Below are 22934 nucleotides of genomic sequence, written 5' to 3' on the forward strand. Positions count from 1 at the left end.
TTGCACTCAAGTTATACGCTACGATCTTATACATGCATGTCTGATCTAGATTGCAAAACGTGAGAAAATAAGTAGCTTATCTGAATCAAACAGCCAACGAAATGGAAAAACTTACATTTTGCAATTTATCCCCGCCGTTGTTTGGACTTTTTGTATGGTCTAATTGCAGGTGATCCAGCATCAGGTACAATGAGAAGATAACAACACAAAATATGGCACTTCCAAAAACAGTGAATTGCCGACTGAGCTTCATCATCATTTACAATCGAAACTGCCAGGTGAATCGAAGCTGATCACGTTGACTGACCGCAATGTAACCTATAGTTATGTAGATCACCCTCAGGGAATGATCGATGTCTTGACTCTGCGGTGAGGATCAGAAAAATCTCATGCTATTCCCCCCCAAAATAGTTATTCATTCTTCTTTAGTGTGTTAGGACGGAACTAACATAATTGTCCACATTCACTCCTTCTATGAACAACCAGCTTTAAAAAGCTGGGTATGTCACCCAAAGGTAGCCTGAATCATGGCTGGAACAAGGTAATGCGTCCCCAGTCGCGAAGTTTCACTAAGAAATAGTTGTGATTCAGTAGATCGTGTTGGCCAGTGCCGACAACCCCGTCTCATTTCTGCATTTGTTTTCTGTTCAAATGAAGTAAGGAAGTGAAAAACATAGGTATGAACGTGCGCCGCCTACCGACTCACAACTTTTTTCATTTGGGACGCACAGGTAAAGTGGGGTTTTTTAGACCAGAGCACAACGCGTATGGAACGTTTCCAAATCCATAGGTTTGCATTCCTTGCCCTTCCTAGTTCCTATCATATTCAGCTATTGCATTTTCCAGAAATTCGTCTCCACTCCAATCATTCATTGGTGTAGCGAAAAGTTGGCCATTAACTCCAGAAAGCACTCATTTAGATACCTTGTGAAAACAGCTGCATGGGCATGTTCAGCACCCGCTCCTGATGTTTAACTGCTCTCCAAATGCCAGCTTCACTACTACATGATCTCGTTCATATTTTCAACATTTGGAATTCAAAAAGAGAGAAAGTGTTCCAGATGTGACACCATATCATTGGAAAAATCAGGAGCGTTTGTGGAAATGAACAAGCTCCATGCACCGACAAAATATTAATTCCTTACTCCCTCATGATTGTAATATTAGAGGCAAACAAGTTGAAAACGCCACAAATTTAAGTCAGCAATTGTGGATTGAGAAAAGCGAAGGCGCAATTAATATTTTCTTAGCATTACCAGTTTCCTTTGTGAACGTAATCTTACAACTGAGAAGTGTCTCCCTTCATTCTCCAGGCCAGGCAGTGGGGTAGAGGAGAACAGAAACTTGTATACGCCTACTCTGACATCATTTTGTGACGAAAAATATGGCATAATTTGTATAACATCTAACAGGTAAAAAAAAATATATGAATGGGTTAATTTGGAGAGTGAATTATCATCTGTTTATCTCTATTAGGCGTAATAAAGTAATAATAATAGTTATAATAATAATAACACGAAATACTTGTTTTTTGATCAACTTTTGTAATTGTATCATCAAGGTCAAATCATCTACATTTGGCATAATTAATTTACGCGTTTAAAGATTTGCTTCATTAATCATTATTTTGCTGCAGGGTAAATGTTCTTTTTTATTTTATCTTTATTTAACCAGGCAAGTCAGTTACACATTCTTATTTTCCATGACGGCCTGGGAACAGTGGGTTAACTGCCTGTTCAGGGGCAGAACGACAGATTTGTACCTTGTACTAGCAACCTTCCGGTTGCTAGTCCAACGCTCTAACCACTAGGCTAGGCTGCCGCCCCCAAAACATAAACGTTTCTTCTAATATTTTCTCTGGTGGAGAAAGCTTCAAAGATCCCCATTCCTTGATTGGAACTCAAGCTAATTTAGGAACAAATTTCTATGAAGCCTCTTTAGCCTGGTGTGCAGGGCCAGTTCTAGACATAAGTGACATAAGCGTCCGATTAGGGCCCCCAGCCGATATGCGGCGACATATCCCCCCCCCCAAAAAACAATTATTACAATTACTATTTTAAAATGTAGGACCTTAGTCGGGGTCTCAACTTAATATTAACAGTAAGAATAGCAGAAGTGCGTCAGCACTTTTTCTCTTGTTATTTCAGTCACTCACAGTCACTCAGTTAGCCATGTCAGTTAACAATTTATAGATTGGTAGTTAGTCTAGCCAGCTATCTAAGCTTGTAGTAATCATGGCCGAATACCGATTGGGCATGCCTGGCAGGTGCCCAGGGGCCATGACCTTAAGGGGGCCCACAATGATTTTGTTAGTCATTCTCACTCAGATATCATATGGCATAAGTCATTACAAAATGCGTAGGATTGCAGGAGATTAGCTATAAAACTGCAGAAATTATCTCCACCCCATGGCAAAAATAAATCTGCAGAATTGCAGGAAATTTAATGTAAAACTTTTAAAAAATGTATCTCTAATGAAGTCATGAAGTATTGTGAACTAAAGAGGGACACCAGACTCACCTAGCAGCAGGCTGTTCCTGAGGAGGAGTAGCAGCCAGCATGGAGGCTGTCAAAGAGTTCTGGCCTTGGAGCCTGCCTGGTAGGGGTTGAAAGGTAAACCCAGCCACCAGCTGCCCAGTGATGCGAGCCTACCAGAAGAGCTAGATTCCTTCTATGCTCACTTCCAGGCAAGCAACACTGAACCATGTATGAGAGCACCAGCTGTTCCGGACGACTGTGAGCTTACACACTCCGTAGCTGATGTGAGTAAGACCTTCAAACAGGTTAACATTCACTCGGCCTCAGGGATTACCAGGAAGTGTACTCCGAGCTTGCGCAGACCAGCTGGAAAGTGTCCTCACAGACATTTTCAAACTCTCCCTGACCAAGTCTGTAATACCTACATGTTTCAAGCAGACCACCATAGTCCCTGTGCCCAAGATAACCTGCCTAAATGACTATCACCCTGTAGCACTCACATCTGTAGCCATGAAATGCTTCGAAAGGCTGATAATGGCTCACATCAACACCATCATCACAGACACTCCAGATCCACTCCAATTCATACCGGCCCAACAGATCCACAGTTGACGCCATCTTTATTGCACTCCAAACTGCCCTTTCCCACCTGGAAAGGATTCCCTTTGGCTGGGTTTCCCGTTGTGATCCGTGACAGTTTGCAAGCCCTGCCACATCCGACGAGCGTCAGGGCCATTATGGTAGGATTTGATCTTTGCCCTGTATTGATGTTTTGCCTGTTTGATGGTTCATTATTTCTTATGTCTCCGGATTAGTATTCCGCTCCTGGAAAGCGACAGCTCTAGTCTTTAACTCAGTGCAGATGTTGCCTGTAATCCATGGCTTCTGGTTGGGATATGTAATTATGGTCGCTGCAGGGACAATGTCGTCGATGCAGTTATTAATGAACCCGTGTGTCACGTTCTGACCTTTATTTCCTTTGTTTTGACATTATTTAGTATGGTCAGGGAGTGAGTTGGGGTGGGCAGTCTATGTTTGTTTTTCTATGATTTTGGGGATTTCTATGTTTCGGCCTAGTATGGTTCTCAATCAGAGGCAGGTGTCATTAGTTGTCTCTGATTGAGAATCATACTTATGTAGCCTGGGTTTCACTGTTTGTTTGTGGGTGATTGTCTATGTTAGTTGCTTGTGTCAGCACAGTTCTTAGGATAGCTTCACGGTCGTAATTTGTTTATTTGGTTTTGTACAGTTTACTTCGTGTTTTTTTTTTGTCGTCATCTATTAAATGATGCATTCACACCAAGCTGCGGTTTGGTCCTCTCCTTCCCAGGAAGAACGCCATGACACCGTGACTAATGTGGTAAACTCCTCAATGGTATCGGATGAATCTCCGAACATATTCCAGTTTGTGCTAACAAAACAGTCCTGTAGCTTAGCATCTGCTTCATCGGACCAAATTCGTATTGTTACTTCCTTTTTGAGTTTTTGCTTGTAACAATGAATCAGGAGGATATAATTCTGATTAGATTTGCCAAATGGAGGGTGTGTTAGCGCTTTGCATGTCTGGGGAGTAAAGATGGTAGGAACACCTAGGTGGGGATGCTGTTCATTGACTACAGCTCATCGTTCAAGACCATAGTGCCCCCAAGAGCATCACTATACTAAGAACCCTGGGACTAAACACCTCCCTCTGCTACTGGATCTTGAACTTCCAGGTGGTAAGGGTGGGCAACACCTACCCCTTAAGGGTGTGTGCTTAGTTTCTTCCTGTACTCCCTGTTCACCCACGTCTACCTGGATAAAGCACTAAATAAACTTCAGTTACTGCTAAATACGGCTGCTAGAATCCTGACTAGAACCAAAAAATGTGATTAAATTACTCCAGTGCTAGCCTCCCTACACTGGTTTCCTGTTGAGGAAAGGGATGATTTCAAGGTTTTACTGCTAACCTACAAAGCATTACATGGGCTTGCTCCTACCTATCTTTCCGATTTGGTCCTGCCGTACATACTGTACCTACACGTACGCTATGGTCACAAGATGCAGGCCTCCTAATTGTCCCTAGAATTTCTAAGCAAACAGCTGGAGGCAGGGCTTTCTCCTATAGAGCTCCATTTTTATGGAATGGTCTGCCTACCCATGTGAGAGACACAGACCAGCAGACAAGGGGCTGAGTCACTGGCTTACTGGTGCTCTTCTATGCCGTCCCTAGGAGGGGTGCGTCACTTGAGTGTGTTGAGTCACTGACGTGATCTTCCTGTCTGGGTTGGCGCCCCCCCCTTGGGTTGTGCCGTGGTGGAGATCTTTGTGGGCTATACTCGGCCTTGTCTCAGGATGGTAAGTTGGTGGTTGAAGATATCCCTCTAGTGGTGTGGGCGCTTTGCTTTGGCAAAGTGGGTGGGGTTATATCCTGCCTGTTTGGCCCTGTCTGGGGGTATCATCGGATGGGGCCACAGTGTCTCCTGGCCCCTCCTGTCTCAGCCTCCAGTAGGTTATGTGTCGGGGGGCTAGGGTCAGTCTGTTATATCTGGAGTACTTCTCCTGTCTTATCCGGTGTCCTGTGTGAATCTCTCTCTCGGAGGACCTGAGCCCTTGGACCATGCCTCAGGACTACCTGGCATGATGACTCCTTGCTGTCCCCAGTCCACCTGGCCGTGCTGCTGCTCCAGTTTCAACTGTTCTGCCTGCGGCTATGGAACCCTGACCTGTTCACCGGACGTGCTACCTGTCCCAGACCTGCTGTTTTCAACTCTCTAGAGACAGCAGGAGCGGTAGAGATACTCGTAATGACCGGCTATGAAAAGCCAACTGACATTTACCCCTGAGGTGCTGACTTGTTGCACCCTTGACAACTACTGTGATTATTATTATTTGACCATGCTGGTCATTTATGAACATTTGAACATCTTGACCATGTTCTGTTATAATCTCCACCTGGCACAGCCAGAAGAGGACTGGCCACCCCTCATAGCCTGGTTCCTCTCTAGGTTTCTTCCTAGGTTTTGGCCTTTCTAGGGAGTTTTTCCTAGCCACCGTGCTTCTACACCTGCATTGCTTCCTAGCCACGGTGCTTCTAATGTGACTATCCCCGATGCTTCTCCCTATTTTTCCCCTGCCCCGCTACAAAGTTTCTCCCTACAGGCAGTCACTGAGTCCGAGCTGCTAAAGGAGCTCCTGAAACTTGACCCCCCCCAAAAAACATCTGGGTCAGATGGTTTAGACCCTTTCTTCATTACGGTTGCTGCCCCTATCATCGCCAAGCCTATCTCCGAACTTTTTAAGGCAGCTACGGTTCGTCCTTTATTTAACGGGGGAGATCAAGCTGATCCTAACTGTTATAGGCCCTGTTTATCAAAAGTGTTGGAAAAACTAGTCAGTAATCAACTGACTGGCTTTCTTGATGTCTATAGTATTCTCTTTGTTATTCAATCTGGATTCCGCTCAGGCTATGGATGTGTCACTTCAACCTTAAAGGTCCTCAATGATGTCACCATTGCCCTTGATTCTAAGCAATGTTGTTCTCCTCTTTTTATTGACTTGGTCAAAGCTTTTCATATGGTAGGCCATTCCATTCTTGTGGGCTGGCTAAGGAGTATTGGTGTCTCTGAGGGGTCTTGGTCCTGGTTTGCTAATTACCTTTGTCAAAGAGTGCAGTGTATAAAGTCAGAAAATCTGCTGTGTCAGCCACTTCCTGTCACCAAGGGATTACCCCAAGGCTCAATCCTAGGCCCCACGCTCTTCTCAATTTACACCAACAACATAGCGCAGGCAGTAGGATTCTCTCTCATCCATTTATATGCAGATGATACAGTCTTATACTCAGCTGGCCCCTCCACAGATTTTGTGTTAAACGCTCTACAACAACGCTTTCTTAGTGTCCAACAAGCTTTCTCTGCCCTTAACCTTGTTCTGAACACCTCCAAAACAAAGGTCACTTGGTTTGGTAAGAAGAATGCCCCTCTCCCCACAGGTGTGATTACTGCCTCTGAGGGTTTAGAGTTTGATGTAGTCACCTCATACAAGTACTTGAGAGTATGGCTAGATGGTACACTGCCCTTCTCTCAGGTTTCCTCTATCGTATTCTCTCCTCTTTCACCCCAGCTGCCAAACTAACCCTGATTCAGATGACCATCCTACCCATGCTAGATTATGGAGACGTAATTTATAGATCAGCAGGTAAGGGTGCTCTCGAGGTGTCCTGCTCTTCTCTCTTATTATAGTAGACGCACGGTTTAAATCCCCTCTACAGGATCAGTGGGTCCCCCGCGGGACAGTTGAGATAATGTAATGTGATTAGCATGAGGGTGTGAGTAACAAGAACATTTCCCAGGACATAGACATATCTGATGTTGGCAGAAAGCTTAAATTATTGTTAATCTAACTGTACTGTCCAATTTGCAGTAGCTATTACAGTGAAAGAATACCATGCTATTGCTTGAGGAGAGTGCACAGTTATGAACTTGAACATGTATTAATAAACCAATTAGGCACATTTGGGCAGTCTTGATACAAAATGTTAAGCAGAAATACAATTGTTCATTGGATCAGTCTAAAACTTTGCACGTACACTGGTTACATCTAGTGGCCAAAATCTAAATTGCGCCTGGGCTAGAATAATATTTGTTTTTGTTTTTATGCTCTTTTGCACACCAGTATTTCTACTTGCACATCCTCATCTGCACATGTTTCACTCCAGTGTAAATTTCTCAATTGTAATTACTTCGCCACTACTGGCCTATTTATTGCCTTACCTCCTTACTTCATTTGCACACACTGCATTCAGATTTTTCTATTGTGTTATTGACTGTATGTTTGTTTATCCCATGTGTAACTCTGTGTTGTTTTTGTTGCACTGCTTTGCTTTATCTTGGCCAGGTTGCAGTTGTAAATGAAAACTTGTTCTCAACTGGCCTACCTGGTTAAATAAAGGTAAATAAAAAATGCATTATGGCCTTTCTCTTGCATTTCAAAGATGATGGTACAAAAAAATGCAAAAAAGCACATGTTTTTTTCTTTGTATTATATTTTACAATCTCTAATGAGTTATATTACCCTACATTCATTTCACATTTCCACAAACTTCAAAGTGTTCCCTTTCAAATGGTATCAAGAATATGCATATCCCTGCTTCAGGTCCTGAGCTACAGGCTGTTAGGTTTGGGTATGTCATTTTAGGCGAAAATTGAAAAAAGGGGGCGGATCCCTAAGAGGCTATCGATTGCCAGTGCTGTTTTGGCAACTGATTGGACAAATCCTATCATATGACACTAAGTTTGCCGATGACGTTGGCTTACTGTTTTTTTTTCGCAGTTTCGGACGGAGAGAAAGCCTGGGGGACAGGTAATACAGAGATCACTTTGAATAATGGATGTCGCTATAGGTTAAAAGAAACAAGCAATATTGGGACCGGTAATGTTTGATTAATAACAAGTGGACCGTTTTGTCCCTTGGCGTTTGGAAATTGCTAGCTAACTGGACGAGGAAGAAGCTCTTTTGACAAGCTAGCCAGCATAACACGATACCGTTAGCTTGCTAACGTTAGGCCAAGGCCATGGGTTTTTTCGTGTACTAAACACGAATCTTATTTTCTGAAAATACACCCTAATAATCTGTCAACTAGCAGCCATATAACCAGCGGACTAGATTGACTTCTGTTATCGTAAACTATAGCTATTTGTCTTGGGTGCTGTGCAATTTATCTAGCTAGCGAATGACGTCAGTAAAACAACTTTGCAACCAAGCTAGCTAGACAACAATGGCAAGCCGGTTTCAATAATTATGTAGTTAGCTACGCTATTGCTTATTCCGTTTCATTGCTGTCTAGTTTGCTTAAATGTAAGAAAGTGTTTGTTTGCTATTAGCTTGCTATCAAGCTAGCTTGTAAAATAATTGTATCAACTAAATTGGTGTCCTTTACAGTCTTGTGACATGCAGGAGACCAGGTTCGAACTAAGTCAGTCACCAAGAGGTCATGGCTAGAAGGGATCTAGTTCTTGTCACATTAACGTCAGATTTGACTTTTTGTATCAGGTTAGGCTAATTAACGCAGCAGTTTAGGATAATTCATGTAGCAGGTTGGGATAAATAAACCGTCACAAGAGCAAGATTAAATAGGGAGTGGAAAGGCTATCAGTAGAAGGGTTATGACAGGGCATTTCAACTATATTCTTATGGGGGCCTTCTAACTCAGCCTGTGATCATCATAGAGGGGAACATAAGGCACGCCAATGCGCCAGAGAGTCTTAGCATTCAAGAATGTGTCATAATAGCTAGAGCCAAATTCATTGGTAGGAAATAAATTAAACATGCCACATTGGCTTCAAAAACGGCCAGAAGTTTGTTTACTACAGTGAGTGTTTGATTCTCTGTTCTCCAGGATGTTGTCTCTGGTTTTGAATCTAAATTTTATGAGCTGCATTTTAAAACTGAATATGAATTAATCTGAGATGTTTATATATGAAACTTTGATAATTTCAAGTTTATCAGTTGTAAACTTGATACAGATGATGAATGCAACATCTACCATATTGAAATCAAATATATCAATATTGAACAGATTGAATTTCCAAATGAAATGCAATATTTATTCAATTCCGTTTCAAATCATGGAATGAAAGTTACATTTCTGAATTCCATGATTCAATTTGTGCATTACAAATTCAAATATTCAATTCAATATCCTAATACAAATAAAGAAATATGGAATTCAAATGCAATTTTTGTTGGCACTGAAATAACTTCATATAGGCCTATCATTTGTTGGGATAATTTAACTGTTAGTACTGAATTTGGTAGTATAAAACCTTCTCCCCTTTCATGTCAATTTTGGTCACATCTGTAGCTAGTTGAACAATTGTTTTAGCAAGTCCATGAATGTTTACTTTGCTTTCATGTCATGTTAATCCTATTTGTTTTGCTTTTATTTGCTAACTTTTCCAGACTGTTTTTAAGTGTAAAGAAGGCCTCCACTAATGTTATGGTTAGCAGCAGTGTTGCAGTTATTCTCACACTAACTCTTTTTAGACAAATAGGTCTATTTTGACAATATGGACTATGTCTAGATTCTGAATGTTTCTTATTTATTCAACATAAATATGTATCTCAAAAGTACCCCATTTGATTTAGCTTATTTGTTAGACATATTTGTGACTATAGTCTTCAAACAGTGAGCTCTCTGGCACTTTCAATGATATGACTCATTTTATACATAGAAATGAGGTCATTAATCAATCACATCCCTCCTTTAGGATTAAACATTCAACAAATTACCAGCAGAGGGAGTCCCCTTTGAATCCATTTTCCAATTCACTGTGTTGGTGGTGCTTATAAAATGTATAAAATCTTCAGAATTAGTAGTGAGCCCATTGGAAATCTGATGTACTTGTAGAGTATATTGTTCCAAACAATGTCTTCAAATGAACAAAATCAAAAAGGATACTTTTGAGATGTTTTATTTAACTAGGCAAGTCCGTTAGGAACAAATTCTTATTTACAATGACTGACTACACCGTCCAAACTTTGATGATGCTGGACCAATTGTGCACCGCCTTATGGGACTCCCAATCACGGCCGGATGTGATACAGACTGGATTCGAACCAGGGACTGTAGTGAAGCCTCTTGCACTGAGATGCAGTGCCTTAGACCTCTGTGTCCGTGTGTGTCTTAACTATTTAACTACTAGAGTGCTTAAAAGGACGCAAAAAAATTAAATATCGGTATCAGGTTTTTTTGGCAAGGAAAATATCGGTATCAGCCAAAAATGTTATCGTTGCATCACTACTGTCAGAGTGACCATTGGGCACCTGGTCACTTCCTTGACCAAGGCCCTTCTCCCCCGGTTACTCAGTTTGGCCAGGTGGCCAGCTCTAGGAAGAGTGTTGGTGGTTCCAAACTTCTTCCATTTAAGAATGATGGAGGCCACTGTGTTCTTGGGAACCTTCAATGCTGCAGAAATGTTTTTGTACCCTCCCCCAGATCTGTGCCTCCTGTCTTTGAGCTCTACGGACAATTCCTTTTACCTCCATGGCTTGGTTTTTGCTCTGACATGCACTGTCAACTGTGGGACCTTTTTATATAGACAGGTAGCCTCAGACCTTTCCAAATCATGTCCAATCAATTAAATTTACCACAGGTGGACTCCAATCGAGTTGTAGAAACATCTCAGGGATGATCAATGGAAACAGGATGCACCTGAGCTCAATTTCGATTCTCATAGCAAAGGGTCTGAATACTTATGTAAATAAGGTATTTCTGTTTATTTTCACTTTGTCATTATGGGGTATTGTGTGAAGATTGCAGGGGTGATACATTTTTTGAATAAGGCTGTAACATAACAATGTGATAAAAGGGAAGGGTTGTTAATACTTAGCGACTGTACTCTCATCAGGATCTAAAACATTTTTTTTTGCAATGCAAATGTAGAAAGCATGTTTAAACATTCTTCCTTTCAATTAAGTTTCTTATGTGAGAATTGCCAGAATAATCTGAGGTACCAAAAATATTTTTGGCTTTGCTGGCATGGAATCACCCAGTAGGTTTAATCGAACCTGAAAGTAGACCATCAGTCACTCTTTGAAACACAAGGCGCCAAATTAAAAGTTGCAATGTTGTTATTTTCTCTCTGTAGTGATGGGTCAGGAAGCTGGCAAGCCAGCCTGGCCCAAACCACCTGGTGGACATCAGACAATCACAGGAAGGAGATACGGCAGGAGGCATGCATACGTTAGCTTCCGTCCAACCTCTGCCAAGCACAGGAACCCAGCCAGCGTGGAGGATTGGCCCGATACGGAAATGGACGGTGTCCGTAGAGCGCATTCCATATGTACGTTCATGGTGCAATAGATAAATACAACTAAGTCCCATTTGCAGTGTATTGAATAGTTGAGGGACGAGCTTGTAGGCCATTTGAGTCAGGCCTATATTTCTACATGATATCAAGGTCAACAAATCAATTGAAGTTATGTTTATTATTTCTTTGACATCATGGCAGACCACTAAGCAACTCCTGTAGTGAGCAGCAGCATGTGAGTAAGTGCTGCACCCACTGCACCGGGGCAGGTTTGGATCCATTTATCCTGTGACATGGAATTCAGTGTGAGCAGCTAAGCCTATAAACCCCAATCTGCTCCACAAATGGTGGCTGGCTGGAGCTGCTGCATGCTATGTCAGTATTTAGCAAGTATAATAGTTGTGTATTGGCAAGTCATGGTAATAGTAGATGTTTTAGCTGTAACTAAATGCCTTTCTCCTTTCTAGCTTCAAAAGGAAACATCTCCTCGATGCTTCACGCCATCTTTCCTGTCTCATCGAATTCGGTTCACCCAGAGGTGAAAATCAAATCTGGCAAAGATCCTCCCCACAAGAAACAGTCAACTTCTAGGCAGTCATCGGAAGCCCACTCCATCCACTACAAAAAGAGTGACCAACCTGTAGCCTCAGACCAGGACCAAAATGGTGGCTCGAAGAAAAGTGCAGAAGCTAGTGCATGGCCTATCCCCGAGGACGAGGACAGCAACCCTTCTAATTCCAGCATATTGAGCATTGTAAATATTGATGCTTACGAGCCGGACAGTAGTGGCGGCGAGGAGGAGGGGGGACAGGGTTCTGACGCGTCTCACGGTCTCCAGAAAAGACTGGATGACATGATCTTCGAGCTGGGTAAAGAGTTTGACTATCTCAGCGGTTTGCACTCGTATTTGTACACACAATCTAGTGAAGGGACGACAGACTGTTCCCTCAGAGACACTGAGTCAGTGAAAGATTCTAGAACAGATCCTAGATCAGATTCTAACACAGAAGAAATCCCTCTTGAGTGGAATATATCAGAACACAACAGAACAGATCACCTGGAAATCAGCACTGAGTTCCGAACACCAGAGGACCTAGCAACTGTTGGCCCCAAAGGTCCTGCTGAGTTGGGGAACGACGACCAGAGGGGGACCCAGTCAGAGTTGGTGGTTAGGCCCAAAATTCGTAAGCAGACTAGTGAAACACACCTGGAGAAGTGGAAGAGTTCTCATGGCGAGGAGGCACACTGTGGCTCAGCAAAACAGGCCACCAAGACCAAGTGTGTGTCCGCACCGCCATTCTTCCTGACACAAACGGAAAGGCCAAACCAGGAGTTTCTCTTTGATTACCCTCCGACTGATTCATATGGGCTTAGCCCTATCGAGAGGAGGGGTGAATATGGAGAAGCTTGTAGCAAATTTATTTCTGATGATGAAAAGGACATCTGGGAAGAGCTGGAGGACTTCAATGAGACGGGTGTTCCTTTCATGAAGGCTGAGGAAAGGTTTAATATACCTTTATATTGTCATTTTTACATATCACCCTTTTATTGCTCATAGATTGTAGTAAAATAGTACAAGACCGTGTGTGTATATATTAGTGTATGTGTGTGTATATATATAATGGTCAGTGGGATCTAATCATAAGTGTTGGATTTCTGTGATAGGAAAATATCAGTTTAACATTCCACTATAGTTTATCTGCATTTGGAATTATACATAAATGTTAGACAAGGCATTTTCTAGGTCTCTGATGATCATTGACTTTGCAACTCCCAATCCTATTGTTGCCTTTCTGTGAAAGTGTGAACACGAAGCTGTCTGTTGTCCTGATAGTGTCAACTGAGGGTTGAGGAAGCGGAGGTTGCTAGCGAAGCGCTTGTGTTTTTACTGCTGAGACCTCTCTGCTAAGCAGATTAGGTGGGGGTGCTTACTAGGTGGACTGACGCATGTGTGTGTTGTGTGTCTGTAGCTCGGAGTGCAGCGAGGGGGAGTGGTCAGCCTTGTGGCCGTCGGACTCTGGCCTGGAGAAGGAGCGTGGCTCCAGTCAGGAGAGCTGGGTGACGCTGCCCGGCCTGGACGAACTGCACAGCAGCAGTCTTGAGGATGTCCCCGAGCTCAGCCTGCCCCCTGAGTAAGCAGCAAAATACGGGTCACTCCTGATAACTGCAACATAATAAAGCGTTATACGGTCACTTATGATAAATGCTATCAATGGCTTGGGAGTGGCCTAAATGCATGTACTAATCTAGAGTAATGCAGATATGAGTAGTTAAATGGGGAAGTATTGAAATTGGGACTGGGGGACCAGTGCATTTAACTATGTATATCTAATGTATACTATATATTCTATAGTGTATAATGTCATTGGTAAGCACAGTCAACCCTCAGACACCTCCATGTGTTAATGCTGTGATGTGGAACCAAGGTGTGGGCTGGAATAACGATTAAGTGGCACAGCAGCACAGTCTCCAAGCAAGGTCTTACATTAATAAATTAAATCAGTTGAGGTAGGCTGAATCATTTCCATGGATAATGATTTGATGATTAACTAGCTAAGATATGCCAACTACTGTACATGTATATCATTTGATCAAATCAAATGTTATTGGTCGCATACATATTTAGGAGATGTTATTGCGGGTGTAGCGAAATGCTTGTTCTTAACTCCAGGAGTGCAGTAATATCTAACAATACACAGAAATAAATACCTGTCTGCATAGCCTACATTTCCAGTGCATACTATTTTTGATTCTCATTTGCAAGATGAAAAGTTGGTCATGTCCATTTAGGGCACAAAATGGAAATTATTGTTTCTTATTGGACAAGTCTCTCCCTGTTTGTCAGTTTTCTTCAGTCTGGTGCCCAATGAAATCAACCCGTGTGTGTGTGTGTGTGTGTGTGTGTGTGTGTGTGCGCTGTGCAGGGAGCCGACCCCTCTGGAGGAGGGAGAGATACCGTGGTTGATGTACAACGAGGAGACGGGCAGCAGTAGTGACGAAGACCCAGATGGCATGAGTCACTTTGTCCACCCAGGCCTCTTCATCCTGGATGGGAACAACAACCTGGAGGATGACTCCAGCTTGAGCGAGGACCTGGACGCTGAGTGGAGGTGGGGAACAATTTGGAGTTTTAACTCCAAATTGTGAGAGAGAGAGATTTCTATCGTGATTTTGTGATAATTTTCTGGAGGTGTGTAGAATGTTTGACATTTTACTCCTGTAATGTACTTTGAGTTGACATTTGCATCGTGGTAGATGTATGCAGGGCCAGGAGGTTTCCTGACCAGGAATAACGTTATCTGAAAAATAATCATTTTTTTGCTTCATCTTAGGTTGTTAGATGACTTTGGAGAGGGCTTTGGGATGGCCCAGGCTATCTCCTATGTGGATCCTCAGCTCCTCACATACATGGCTCTTGAAGAGCGTCTGGCCCAAGCTATGGAGGTAAGGCTAAAACCCTAGACTCTTACTATGACACGAGTCACTCTAATCAAGTCCACATAAGTGCAGACAGAAAGGTCTTAGGATCATATTTGTTCACCATTCCATCTCTAAATGTTTTTGCTTCAAGTGTGCTTTTCAAGATTGTGCCATCCTATGTTGACACATTGAGCTCCTGCTCATCTGACCTGGAGTTTATGATGCTAAACTACCGCCCCCTCCAACTATATGCAGAGGGAATTCACGTGTGGTATCACAGCTGTGTACATATCGCCACAAGCAAACACCAAGGTGGCACTCAGCGAACTGTACAAGATCATTAACCAGCAAGACTTGGGTGACTTGAACCTAGCCCGCCTAAAGCAAATTTTCCCAAAATATTACCAACCTGTATCCTTCCCCACAAGAGGATCCGCTGTGCTTGACCATGTACACACAAACATCCGCGATGCGTACAAAGCCTTCCACCGCCCCACTTCGGCCAATCAGATCACGTCTCTCGGTTCCTACTCCCCGCCTACAAGCAGCAACTCGAGGGAGCCACCAACACAGATAATAGTGAGGTGCTGGACAGAGGGGGCAGACTCAATGCTGCAGGATTGTTTAGAGAATACTGAATGGAATATGTTCAAAGATTCATCAACCCAGGACTCATCCATCAACATTGAGGAATACACATTGTCAGTCATAGGCTTTATTAGGAAGTGTGTTGATGATGTACCCACACTAACAATCCGGACATACTCAAACCAAAAACCCTGGATGAACGGAGATATCCGTACAATGCTGAGAGCCTGTACTGCAGAATTCAATGTCAGCAGAACGAACTCTGACTTAGGAAGGCAAAAAGACAGACTCAATCTTGAATTGATGTACGTCCAATCACTCACATCGCATGTGGCAAGGACTACAGACTATCAAAGACTACAAAGGTAAATCCAGCTGTGCGGTACCCACTGACACCTCCCTCCCCAATGCACTTAACACATTCTATATGGTTGCTTCGAGGCAGACAATACAGGGCCATCCAGGAAGATTCTCGCTGCTCTGGGTGACCAGGTGCTTCTACTCTCCGAGGCTGACGTGAGAAACTCAAGTGTGAAAAATCACAGCCGCCGGCTCAGGCATCTTTGGCTACATCTTCTGAGTGTGTGCTGACCAGCTGGCGGGCGTCTTTTCGGACATCTTCAACCTGTCCCTGGCCTAGGCTGTAGTGTCCACCTGCTTTAAGGAGACCATCGTCCCAGTGCCAAAGAAAAACACCCCGTCACGCTAACCTCTGTCATCATGAAGTGCTTCAAGAGGCTGGTCATGGCCCACATCAAAGCCAGCATGCCAGGCACACTCTGGACCCACTCCAATTTTCCTACTGCTCCCACAGATCCACGGAAGATGGCAGTAACACATTCTGGAGGAAAGAAACAACTACATGAGTGCTGTTTTATTGACAATAGTTCAGCATTCAACACTATTGTTCCCTCCAAGCTCGACACCAAACTCAGAGCCCTGGGTCTTGACACTACCCTTTGCAACTGGATCCTGGACTTCCTGATGGACAGACCACAGGCTGTGAGAATTGGCAACAACTCCTCCTCAGCCCTCTGATGCACTCCGTTTACCTACGACTGCATGAACTTTGCCCCTCACCAACTCTATCACGTTTGCTGACGACACCACGGTTGTAGGCCTGATAACCAACAACGATGAGTCGGCCTATAGGGAGGTGGTAAGTGAACTGGCATTGTGGAGTCATGAGAACAACCTCTCCCTCAACGTCAGCAAAACAAAATAAATTATTGTTGACTTAAGGAAACAGAGGGAACATTGCCCAATCCACATCAATGGGACTGTAGTAGAGAGATACAAGTTTTAAATTCCTCGGCGTCCACATCACAAGGACTTGTCATGGACCAACAACAGTGTCTCTACTTCCTAAGGCGGTCCTTTCCAAATACTACCGCTGCACCATAGAGAGCATCCTGACCGGTCGCATCATTGCTTGGTACAAGAATTGCTCTATCCATGACCGCAAGGTCCTCCAGCGGAGGGTGAAGACTTCCCAATACATCACTGGGACCGTGCTCTCACCCATCCAGGACATCTACTCGAAACGGTGGCTGAGGAAAGCATACAGCATCAAGGAACTCGCACACCCCAGCCATGAGCTTGTTCACTCCTTTACCGTTGGGCAGACGGTATCGGAGCACGAGGCCTGATACCAATGGGCTCAAAAACTGTTTCTATCTAATAAGCCATGTGACTGCTGAACACATGAACTGGACTGACCACCTGCTCTGATTCTCCCCACCTTAGCACACATCACAACTGCTGCTACCAGACTTATTATATTGCTCGTGTAAATATTGTACTATAAATTGTGCCTTCCTGTATAATACTTATCCTAGAATATACAGTGCCTTGCGAAAGTATTCGGCCCCCTTGAACTTTGCGACCTTTTGCCACATTTCAGGCTTCAAACATAAAGATATAAAACTGTATTTTTTTGTGAAGAATCAACAACAAGTGGGACACAATCATGAAGTGGAACGACATTTATTGGATATTTCAAACTTTTTTAACATCAAAAACTGAAAAATTGGGCGTGCAAAATTATTCAGCCTCCTTAAGTTAATACTTTGTATCGCCACCTTTTGCTGCGATTACAGCTGTAAGTCGCTTGGGGTATGTCTCTATCAGTTTTGCACATCGAGAGACTGAAATTTTCTCCCATTCCTCCTTGCAAAACAGCTCGAGCTCAGTGAGGTTGGATGGAGAGCATTTGTGAACAGCAGTTTTCAGTTCTTTCCACAGATTCTCGATTGGATTCAGGTCTGGACTTTGACTTGGCCATTCTAACACCTGGATATGTTTATTTTTGAACCATTCCATTGTAGATTTTGCTTTATGTTTTGGGTCATTGTCTTGTTGGAAGACAAATCTCCATCCCAGTCTCAGGTCTTTTGCAGACTCCATCAGGTCTTGTTCCAGAATGGTCCTGTATTTGGCTCCATCCATCTTCCCATCAATTTTAACCATCTTCCCTGTCCCTGCTGAAGAAAAGCAGGCCCAAACCATGATGCTGCCACCACCATGTTTGACAGTGGGGATGGTGTGTTCAGGGTGATGAGCTGTGTTGCTTTTACGCCAAACATAACGTTTTGCATTGTTGCCAAAAAGTTCAATTTTGGTTTCATCTGACCAGAGCACCTTCTTCCACATGTTTGGTGTGTCTCCCAGGTGGCTTGTGGCAAACTTTAAACGACACTTTTTATGGATATCTTTAAGAAATGGCTTTCTTCTTGCCACTCTTCCATAAAGGCCAGATTTGTGCAATATACGACTGATTGTTGTCCTATGGACAGAGTCTCCCACCTCAGCTGTAGATCTCTGCAGTTCATCCAGAGTGATCATGGGCCTCTTGGCTGCATCTCTGATCAGTCTTCTCCTTGTATGAGCTGAAAGTTTAGAGGGACGGCCAGGTCTTGGTAGATTTGCAGTGGTCTGATACTCCTTCCATTTCAATATTATCGCTTGCACAGTGCTCCTTGGGATGTTTAAAGCTTGGGAAATCTTTTTGTATCCAAATCCGGCTTTAAACTTCTTCACAACAGTATCTCGGACCTGCCTGGTGTGTTCCTTGTTCTTCATGATGCTCTCTGCGCTTTTAACGGACCTCTGAGACTATCACAGTGCAGGTGCATTTATACGGAGACTTGATTACACACAGGTGGATTGTATTTATCATCATTAGTCATTTAGGTCAACATTGGATCATTCAGAGATCCTCACTGAACTTCTGGAGAGAGTTTGCTGCACTGAAAGTAAAAGGGGCTGAATAATTTTGCACGCCCAATTTTTCAGTTTTTGATTTGTTAAAAAAGTTTGAAATATCCAATAAATGTCGTTCCACTTCATGATTGTGTCCCACTTGTTGATTCTTCACAAAAAAATACAGTTTTATATCTTTGTTTGAAGCCTGAAATGTGGAAAAAGGTCGCAAAGTTTAAGGGGGCCGAATACTTTCGCAAGGCACTGTATTTTATTTTTCTTATTGTTGCATTGTCCAGAAGGAACCTGCAAGTGAGCATTTCGTTGGACGATGTATACCATGCATATCCCGTACATACTACTAATAACTTGTTGCTGTCTTGTACCCCTTCTTAACAATGTTTACCTACCTCCACTTTAATTACATTGTACGCATCCATGTAAATACATAGGGACGTTGGCACCTGATGTTGTTGTGGTTCACAGGCAGCTCTAGCCCACCTGGAGTCCCTGGCCATTGATGTGGAGCAGGCCCACCCTCCGGCTACAGAACAGATTATAGAGTGTCTGCCTCAGATCACCATATTGGAGGACCCCACTGGTAAGTTCACATTGCTAGAAGACCACAGTGGTAGGACCAAACAGACTAGCCCTTCCCTCTGCTTCCTTTGAATTGGCTGTGTGCAATTTCCCATTTTAGCGTTGGCAACAAGAGACTCCATCATTCTGGGTGTAAGAGGTGAAATACTGCTAAATGTGCAATACCTTCAAGGATTCCATCAATGTCATAATTCACAATGTTCTTTGAAAAAGATCAAGCAAACTCATATTTCCAGTGGTGGAAGGGGTAAGATTAGTTATTTTAATGTTGACATGTGCTAGCTAGTGTAAATGGCCTAGCTAATGCAGTGGTTAATACCAACATGGAGTGCCTTTTGTATCAGGATCAAAAGACATATAATTAGTGGGACTGTCCACTCTGTAAATCCCCACCCTCAGTCTTGCACTAATTTTTACTATTAGCCGGCTGGACCGGCAATCCAGTCCAGACTGACACTGAAGGAAACCAGCTGCTAATATATAGACTCAGAGCACTGTGCTCATTAGTCTGCATGAAATGGATCATAAAGACACCTGCAGGCTGTTTGTCTCAACACATTGATGCATTCCATATGGAAATATTCTGCTGTTACTGATCCAATGTTGATTAAGAAAGGCGATGTGGTGTCACGATAAGAAATAACTCGCTGTGCGTAAAGCAATGCATTGTATGAATGATGGGCACATAATGTAAATGTGTCCGGTGTCTCGTCAAGTTTGACACGCCGCGTGTCCCCGGGAATAAATTGCGGTAAGCAGGTGTCGAGATGGCCGCCATTTGTCATGCCGTGTCAGAGCGAGCGGTTCCATCTGTGCTTGTGGATCGAGTGAATGGAGCCTGATGGAATGTAAACGTGTGGAGCTGTGAATACAGAACAGAGTGGATGAGGCCGGGGCTGCAGAACATGTAGTGACAAATGGCCCAACGCCACTCTCGGACACTTATGATTAGTTCTTCTTGTGCGCCTCTCTTTATCCTTGTCTTTCTCTCTCTCGCCTTTTTCCTTTCTCTCTCTAGGTCAGGAACATTGCTGTGCCATCTGCTGTGGTGAGTACGTCAAAGACGAGATTGCAACCCAGCTGCCGTGCCACCACATGTTCCACAAGATCTGCGTGACTCTCTGGCTCCAAAAGGTATGTGTGACTGACTGAGGGCCTCTGTGTGTGGAGAATAACTTATTGTGAAGCCCATTCAGACTCTCCTTCCTAAAGCCTTTATGTACATGGCCTGCACATAATCATGTAATTTAAATGTGCTTTAAGTGATGAGGGTGGTGGCATCAGCCTATATTCAGTCTAGCTCCTGGTCTGTGTCAATGTATTTTGAGTGATGATATGGAAATGTTTATACTGACTGTTATGGTATCTTTTCTCTCTAGTCTGGGACTTGCCCTGTCTGTCGTCACATACTGTTGCCTGTTGTCATGGAGACCACTGCTAACACCTCGTTTGTGTCGGATCAGGACATTCCACCGTCCAATCACAGCGCAGCCGGAATGCGGTGAATCCACTGGTTACCAATCAACAGCCAGAAAAGAGGCCTGTAACGCTTCAATGAAAAATAATTCTTATTACTTTTTCTTTCATTGTCGCTCTCTGCAATGTAACTCTATGGATGAGATTGAATTAGTTCTGCACATGTAAACAAGTTCAAGATCTATGTCTGAGAGACAGTTCAGGCTTATTTTCTGAGAAAATATTATCTGTATAATGTCAAGTCTTTGTTACGAATGTATGTTTTAATGAAGGATATGAAATTAGGAAATTGCAATTTTTGTTTATCCTAGATTTTCGTTAAAGCATTTAAGATTTTACTTGCACATTTTTTTTAATACAGATGAAAGCATTGCTTATGTCCCTCACATTGTACTAACTTCAAAATCATTTTGGTTCCAATGTTCAATAAAGGCTGTAGTGTGGGTAAGTCTTGAACTATCAAAACCAATAACTTCCTTACGAAGAGTTTGTATACATCCACTGTAGAAGCCATTCAGATAGTTGTTTCCACACCACCTTTATTTCTTACAATGTAAGCGGATCATCAAATATGTATTCTGAATAAGGATTTCAAAGATAATGGTGTATATTAATCAGAAATAATGTGATCTGTTGAATTCAAAGAGCCAATAATGTTTTTTATTATTGCAAGTACACAGTATAAACAATGACAGGACATGATTGTGAAAGCTAAATCTAACAAGGGGCATACAGGTGTGTAATAGCAAACACATTCAAGGACATTTTTCAATTACAACCACACTAGCTACAGTAATTCTTATTACATAATATGGGCTAACTATAACAATGTGATACTCATTCAAATCCAGTGCATTGTTCACTTGTTACTTTAGATATGGTCTTTATTCATAGGGAAGCATGTTGGGCTAAACACAACAGTACTATTGTGTCTGTCTTTTTAACATGGCCCAAAGTGCAATCAAAATAAGGTCTGTTGTGGCAATAAATATCCCAGCTCTTTAAATTAGTCTGACACACATCAAATAACAATAAGCTTTAGGAAAAGAGCTCAGTAATGCACATACAGTGCATTTGGAAAGTATTCAGACCCCTTGACTTTTCCCACGTTTGTTACGTTACAGCTTTTTAAATCCTCATTAATCTACACACAATACCCCATAATGACAAGGCAAAAACAGGTTTTTTGAAATATTTGCTAATTTATAAACTTTACATAAGTGTTCAGTACTTTGTTGAAGCACCTTTAGGAGCGACTACAGCCTTGAGTGTCGCGACAAGCTTGGCACACCTGTATTTGGGGAGTATCTCCCATTTTTCTCAAGCTCTGTCAGGTTGGATGGGGAGCATTGCTGCACAGCTATTTTCAGGAGATGTTTGATCAGGTTCAAGTCCGGGCTCTGGCTGGGCCACTCAAGGACATTCAGAGACTTGTTCGGAAGCCACTCCTGCGTTGTCTTGGCTGTGTGCTTAGGGTCGTTGTTCTGTTGGAAGGTGAACCTTCGGCCCAGTCTGAGTTACTGAGCACTCTGGAGCAGGTTTTCATCAAGGATCGCTCCGTTCACCTTTCCCTCGATCCTGACTAGTCTCCCAGTCCCTGCCGGCTGAAAAACATCCCCACAGCATGATACTGCCACCACTATGCTTCACCGTAGGGATCGTGCCAGGTTTCCTCCAGACGTGACATTTGGTATTCAGAACAAAAGGTTCAATCTTGCTTTCATCAGACCAGAGACTTGTGTTTCTCATGGTCTAAGAATATTTTAGGTGCCTTTTGGCAAACTCCAAGCGGGCTGTCATGTGCTTTTTACTGAGGAGTGGCTTCCATCTGGCCACTACCATGAAGCCTTGACTTGTGGAGTGCTACAGAAATGGTTGTACTTCTGGAAGGTTCTCCCATCTCCACAGAGGGACTCTGGAGCTCTGTCAGAGTGACCATCGGGTTCTTTATCACCTCCCTGACCAAGGCCCTTCTCTGATTGCTCAGTTTGACCAGGAGGCCAGCTCTAGGAAGAGTGGTGGTTCCAAACTTCTCCCATTTAAGAATGATGGAGGCCACTGTGTTCTTGGGAACCTTTAATGCTGCAGATATGTTTTGGTACTCTTCCCCAGATCTGTGCCTCAACACAATCCTGTCTCTGAGCTCTACGGACAACTCCTTCGACTTCATGGCTTGGTTTTTGCTCTGTCAACTGTGGGACCTTATATACGGTTGTGCCTTTCCAAGTCATGTCCAATCAATTGAATTGACCACAGGTGGACTCCAAGTTGTAGAGTAATCAAGGATCATCAATGGAAACAGGATGCACCTGAGCTCAATTTCAAGTCTCATAACAAAGGATCTGAATACTTATGTTTATAATTGGCCCAAAAATGTAACCT

General features: G+C 43.1%; 2 protein-coding genes across 4 annotated transcripts in view; one reads left to right on the top strand and one right to left on the bottom strand.

Annotated features, from left to right (window-relative positions):
* LOC112257442 (alpha-mannosidase 2-like) overlaps positions 1-1217 on the bottom strand; it is a 54213-nt gene extending 52996 nt beyond the window's left edge. The window contains exon 1 of the mRNA XM_024430993.2: positions 116-1217. Coding sequence (XP_024286761.2) covers positions 116-259 — 144 coding nt within the window. The 5' untranslated portion in view covers positions 260-1217. The remainder of the gene's footprint in view (positions 1-115) is intronic.
* Positions 1218-7720: 6503 nt separating this feature from the next.
* LOC112257443 (praja ring finger ubiquitin ligase 2) lies at positions 7721-21000 on the top strand. Of its 3 annotated transcripts, XM_042326598.1 has the most exons (10): positions 7721-7818; positions 11106-11300; positions 11469-11642; positions 11735-12770; positions 13238-13399; positions 14192-14377; positions 14600-14711; positions 18963-19077; positions 20095-20210; positions 20456-21000. In XM_042326598.1, the coding sequence occupies exons 3-10, from the start codon at positions 11612-11614 to the stop codon at positions 20579-20581; spliced, it is 1884 nt and encodes a 627-aa protein (XP_042182532.1). In that variant the 5' UTR covers positions 7721-7818; positions 11106-11300; positions 11469-11611; the 3' UTR covers positions 20582-21000. The 3 variants fall into 3 exon arrangements, with proteins under 3 accessions (XP_042182532.1, XP_024286762.1, XP_024286763.1); XM_024430994.2 differs by lacking the exon at positions 11469-11642; XM_024430995.2 differs by lacking the exons at positions 7721-7818; positions 11469-11642 and adding an exon at positions 7865-7887.
* Positions 21001-22934: the final 1934 nt, after the last annotated feature.

Source organism: Oncorhynchus tshawytscha, linkage group LG09 (genome assembly GCF_018296145.1).
Source record: "Oncorhynchus tshawytscha isolate Ot180627B linkage group LG09, Otsh_v2.0, whole genome shotgun sequence".
NCBI lineage: Eukaryota > Metazoa > Chordata > Actinopteri > Salmoniformes > Salmonidae > Oncorhynchus > Oncorhynchus tshawytscha.

Excerpts from the sequence above, each read along its gene's own strand:
- LOC112257443 (XM_024430994.2), top strand. The coding sequence starts at position 7,740 with ATGACACTAAGTTTGCCGATGACGTTGGCTTACTGTTTTTTTTTCGCA. Across the intron at positions 19,078-20,094 it reads CATATTGGAGGACCCCACTG|GTCAGGAACATTGCTGTGCC; the intron begins GTAAGTTCACAT and ends TTCTCTCTCTAG. Across the intron at positions 20,211-20,455 it reads TGACTCTCTGGCTCCAAAAG|TCTGGGACTTGCCCTGTCTG; the intron begins GTATGTGTGACT and ends TTTTCTCTCTAG.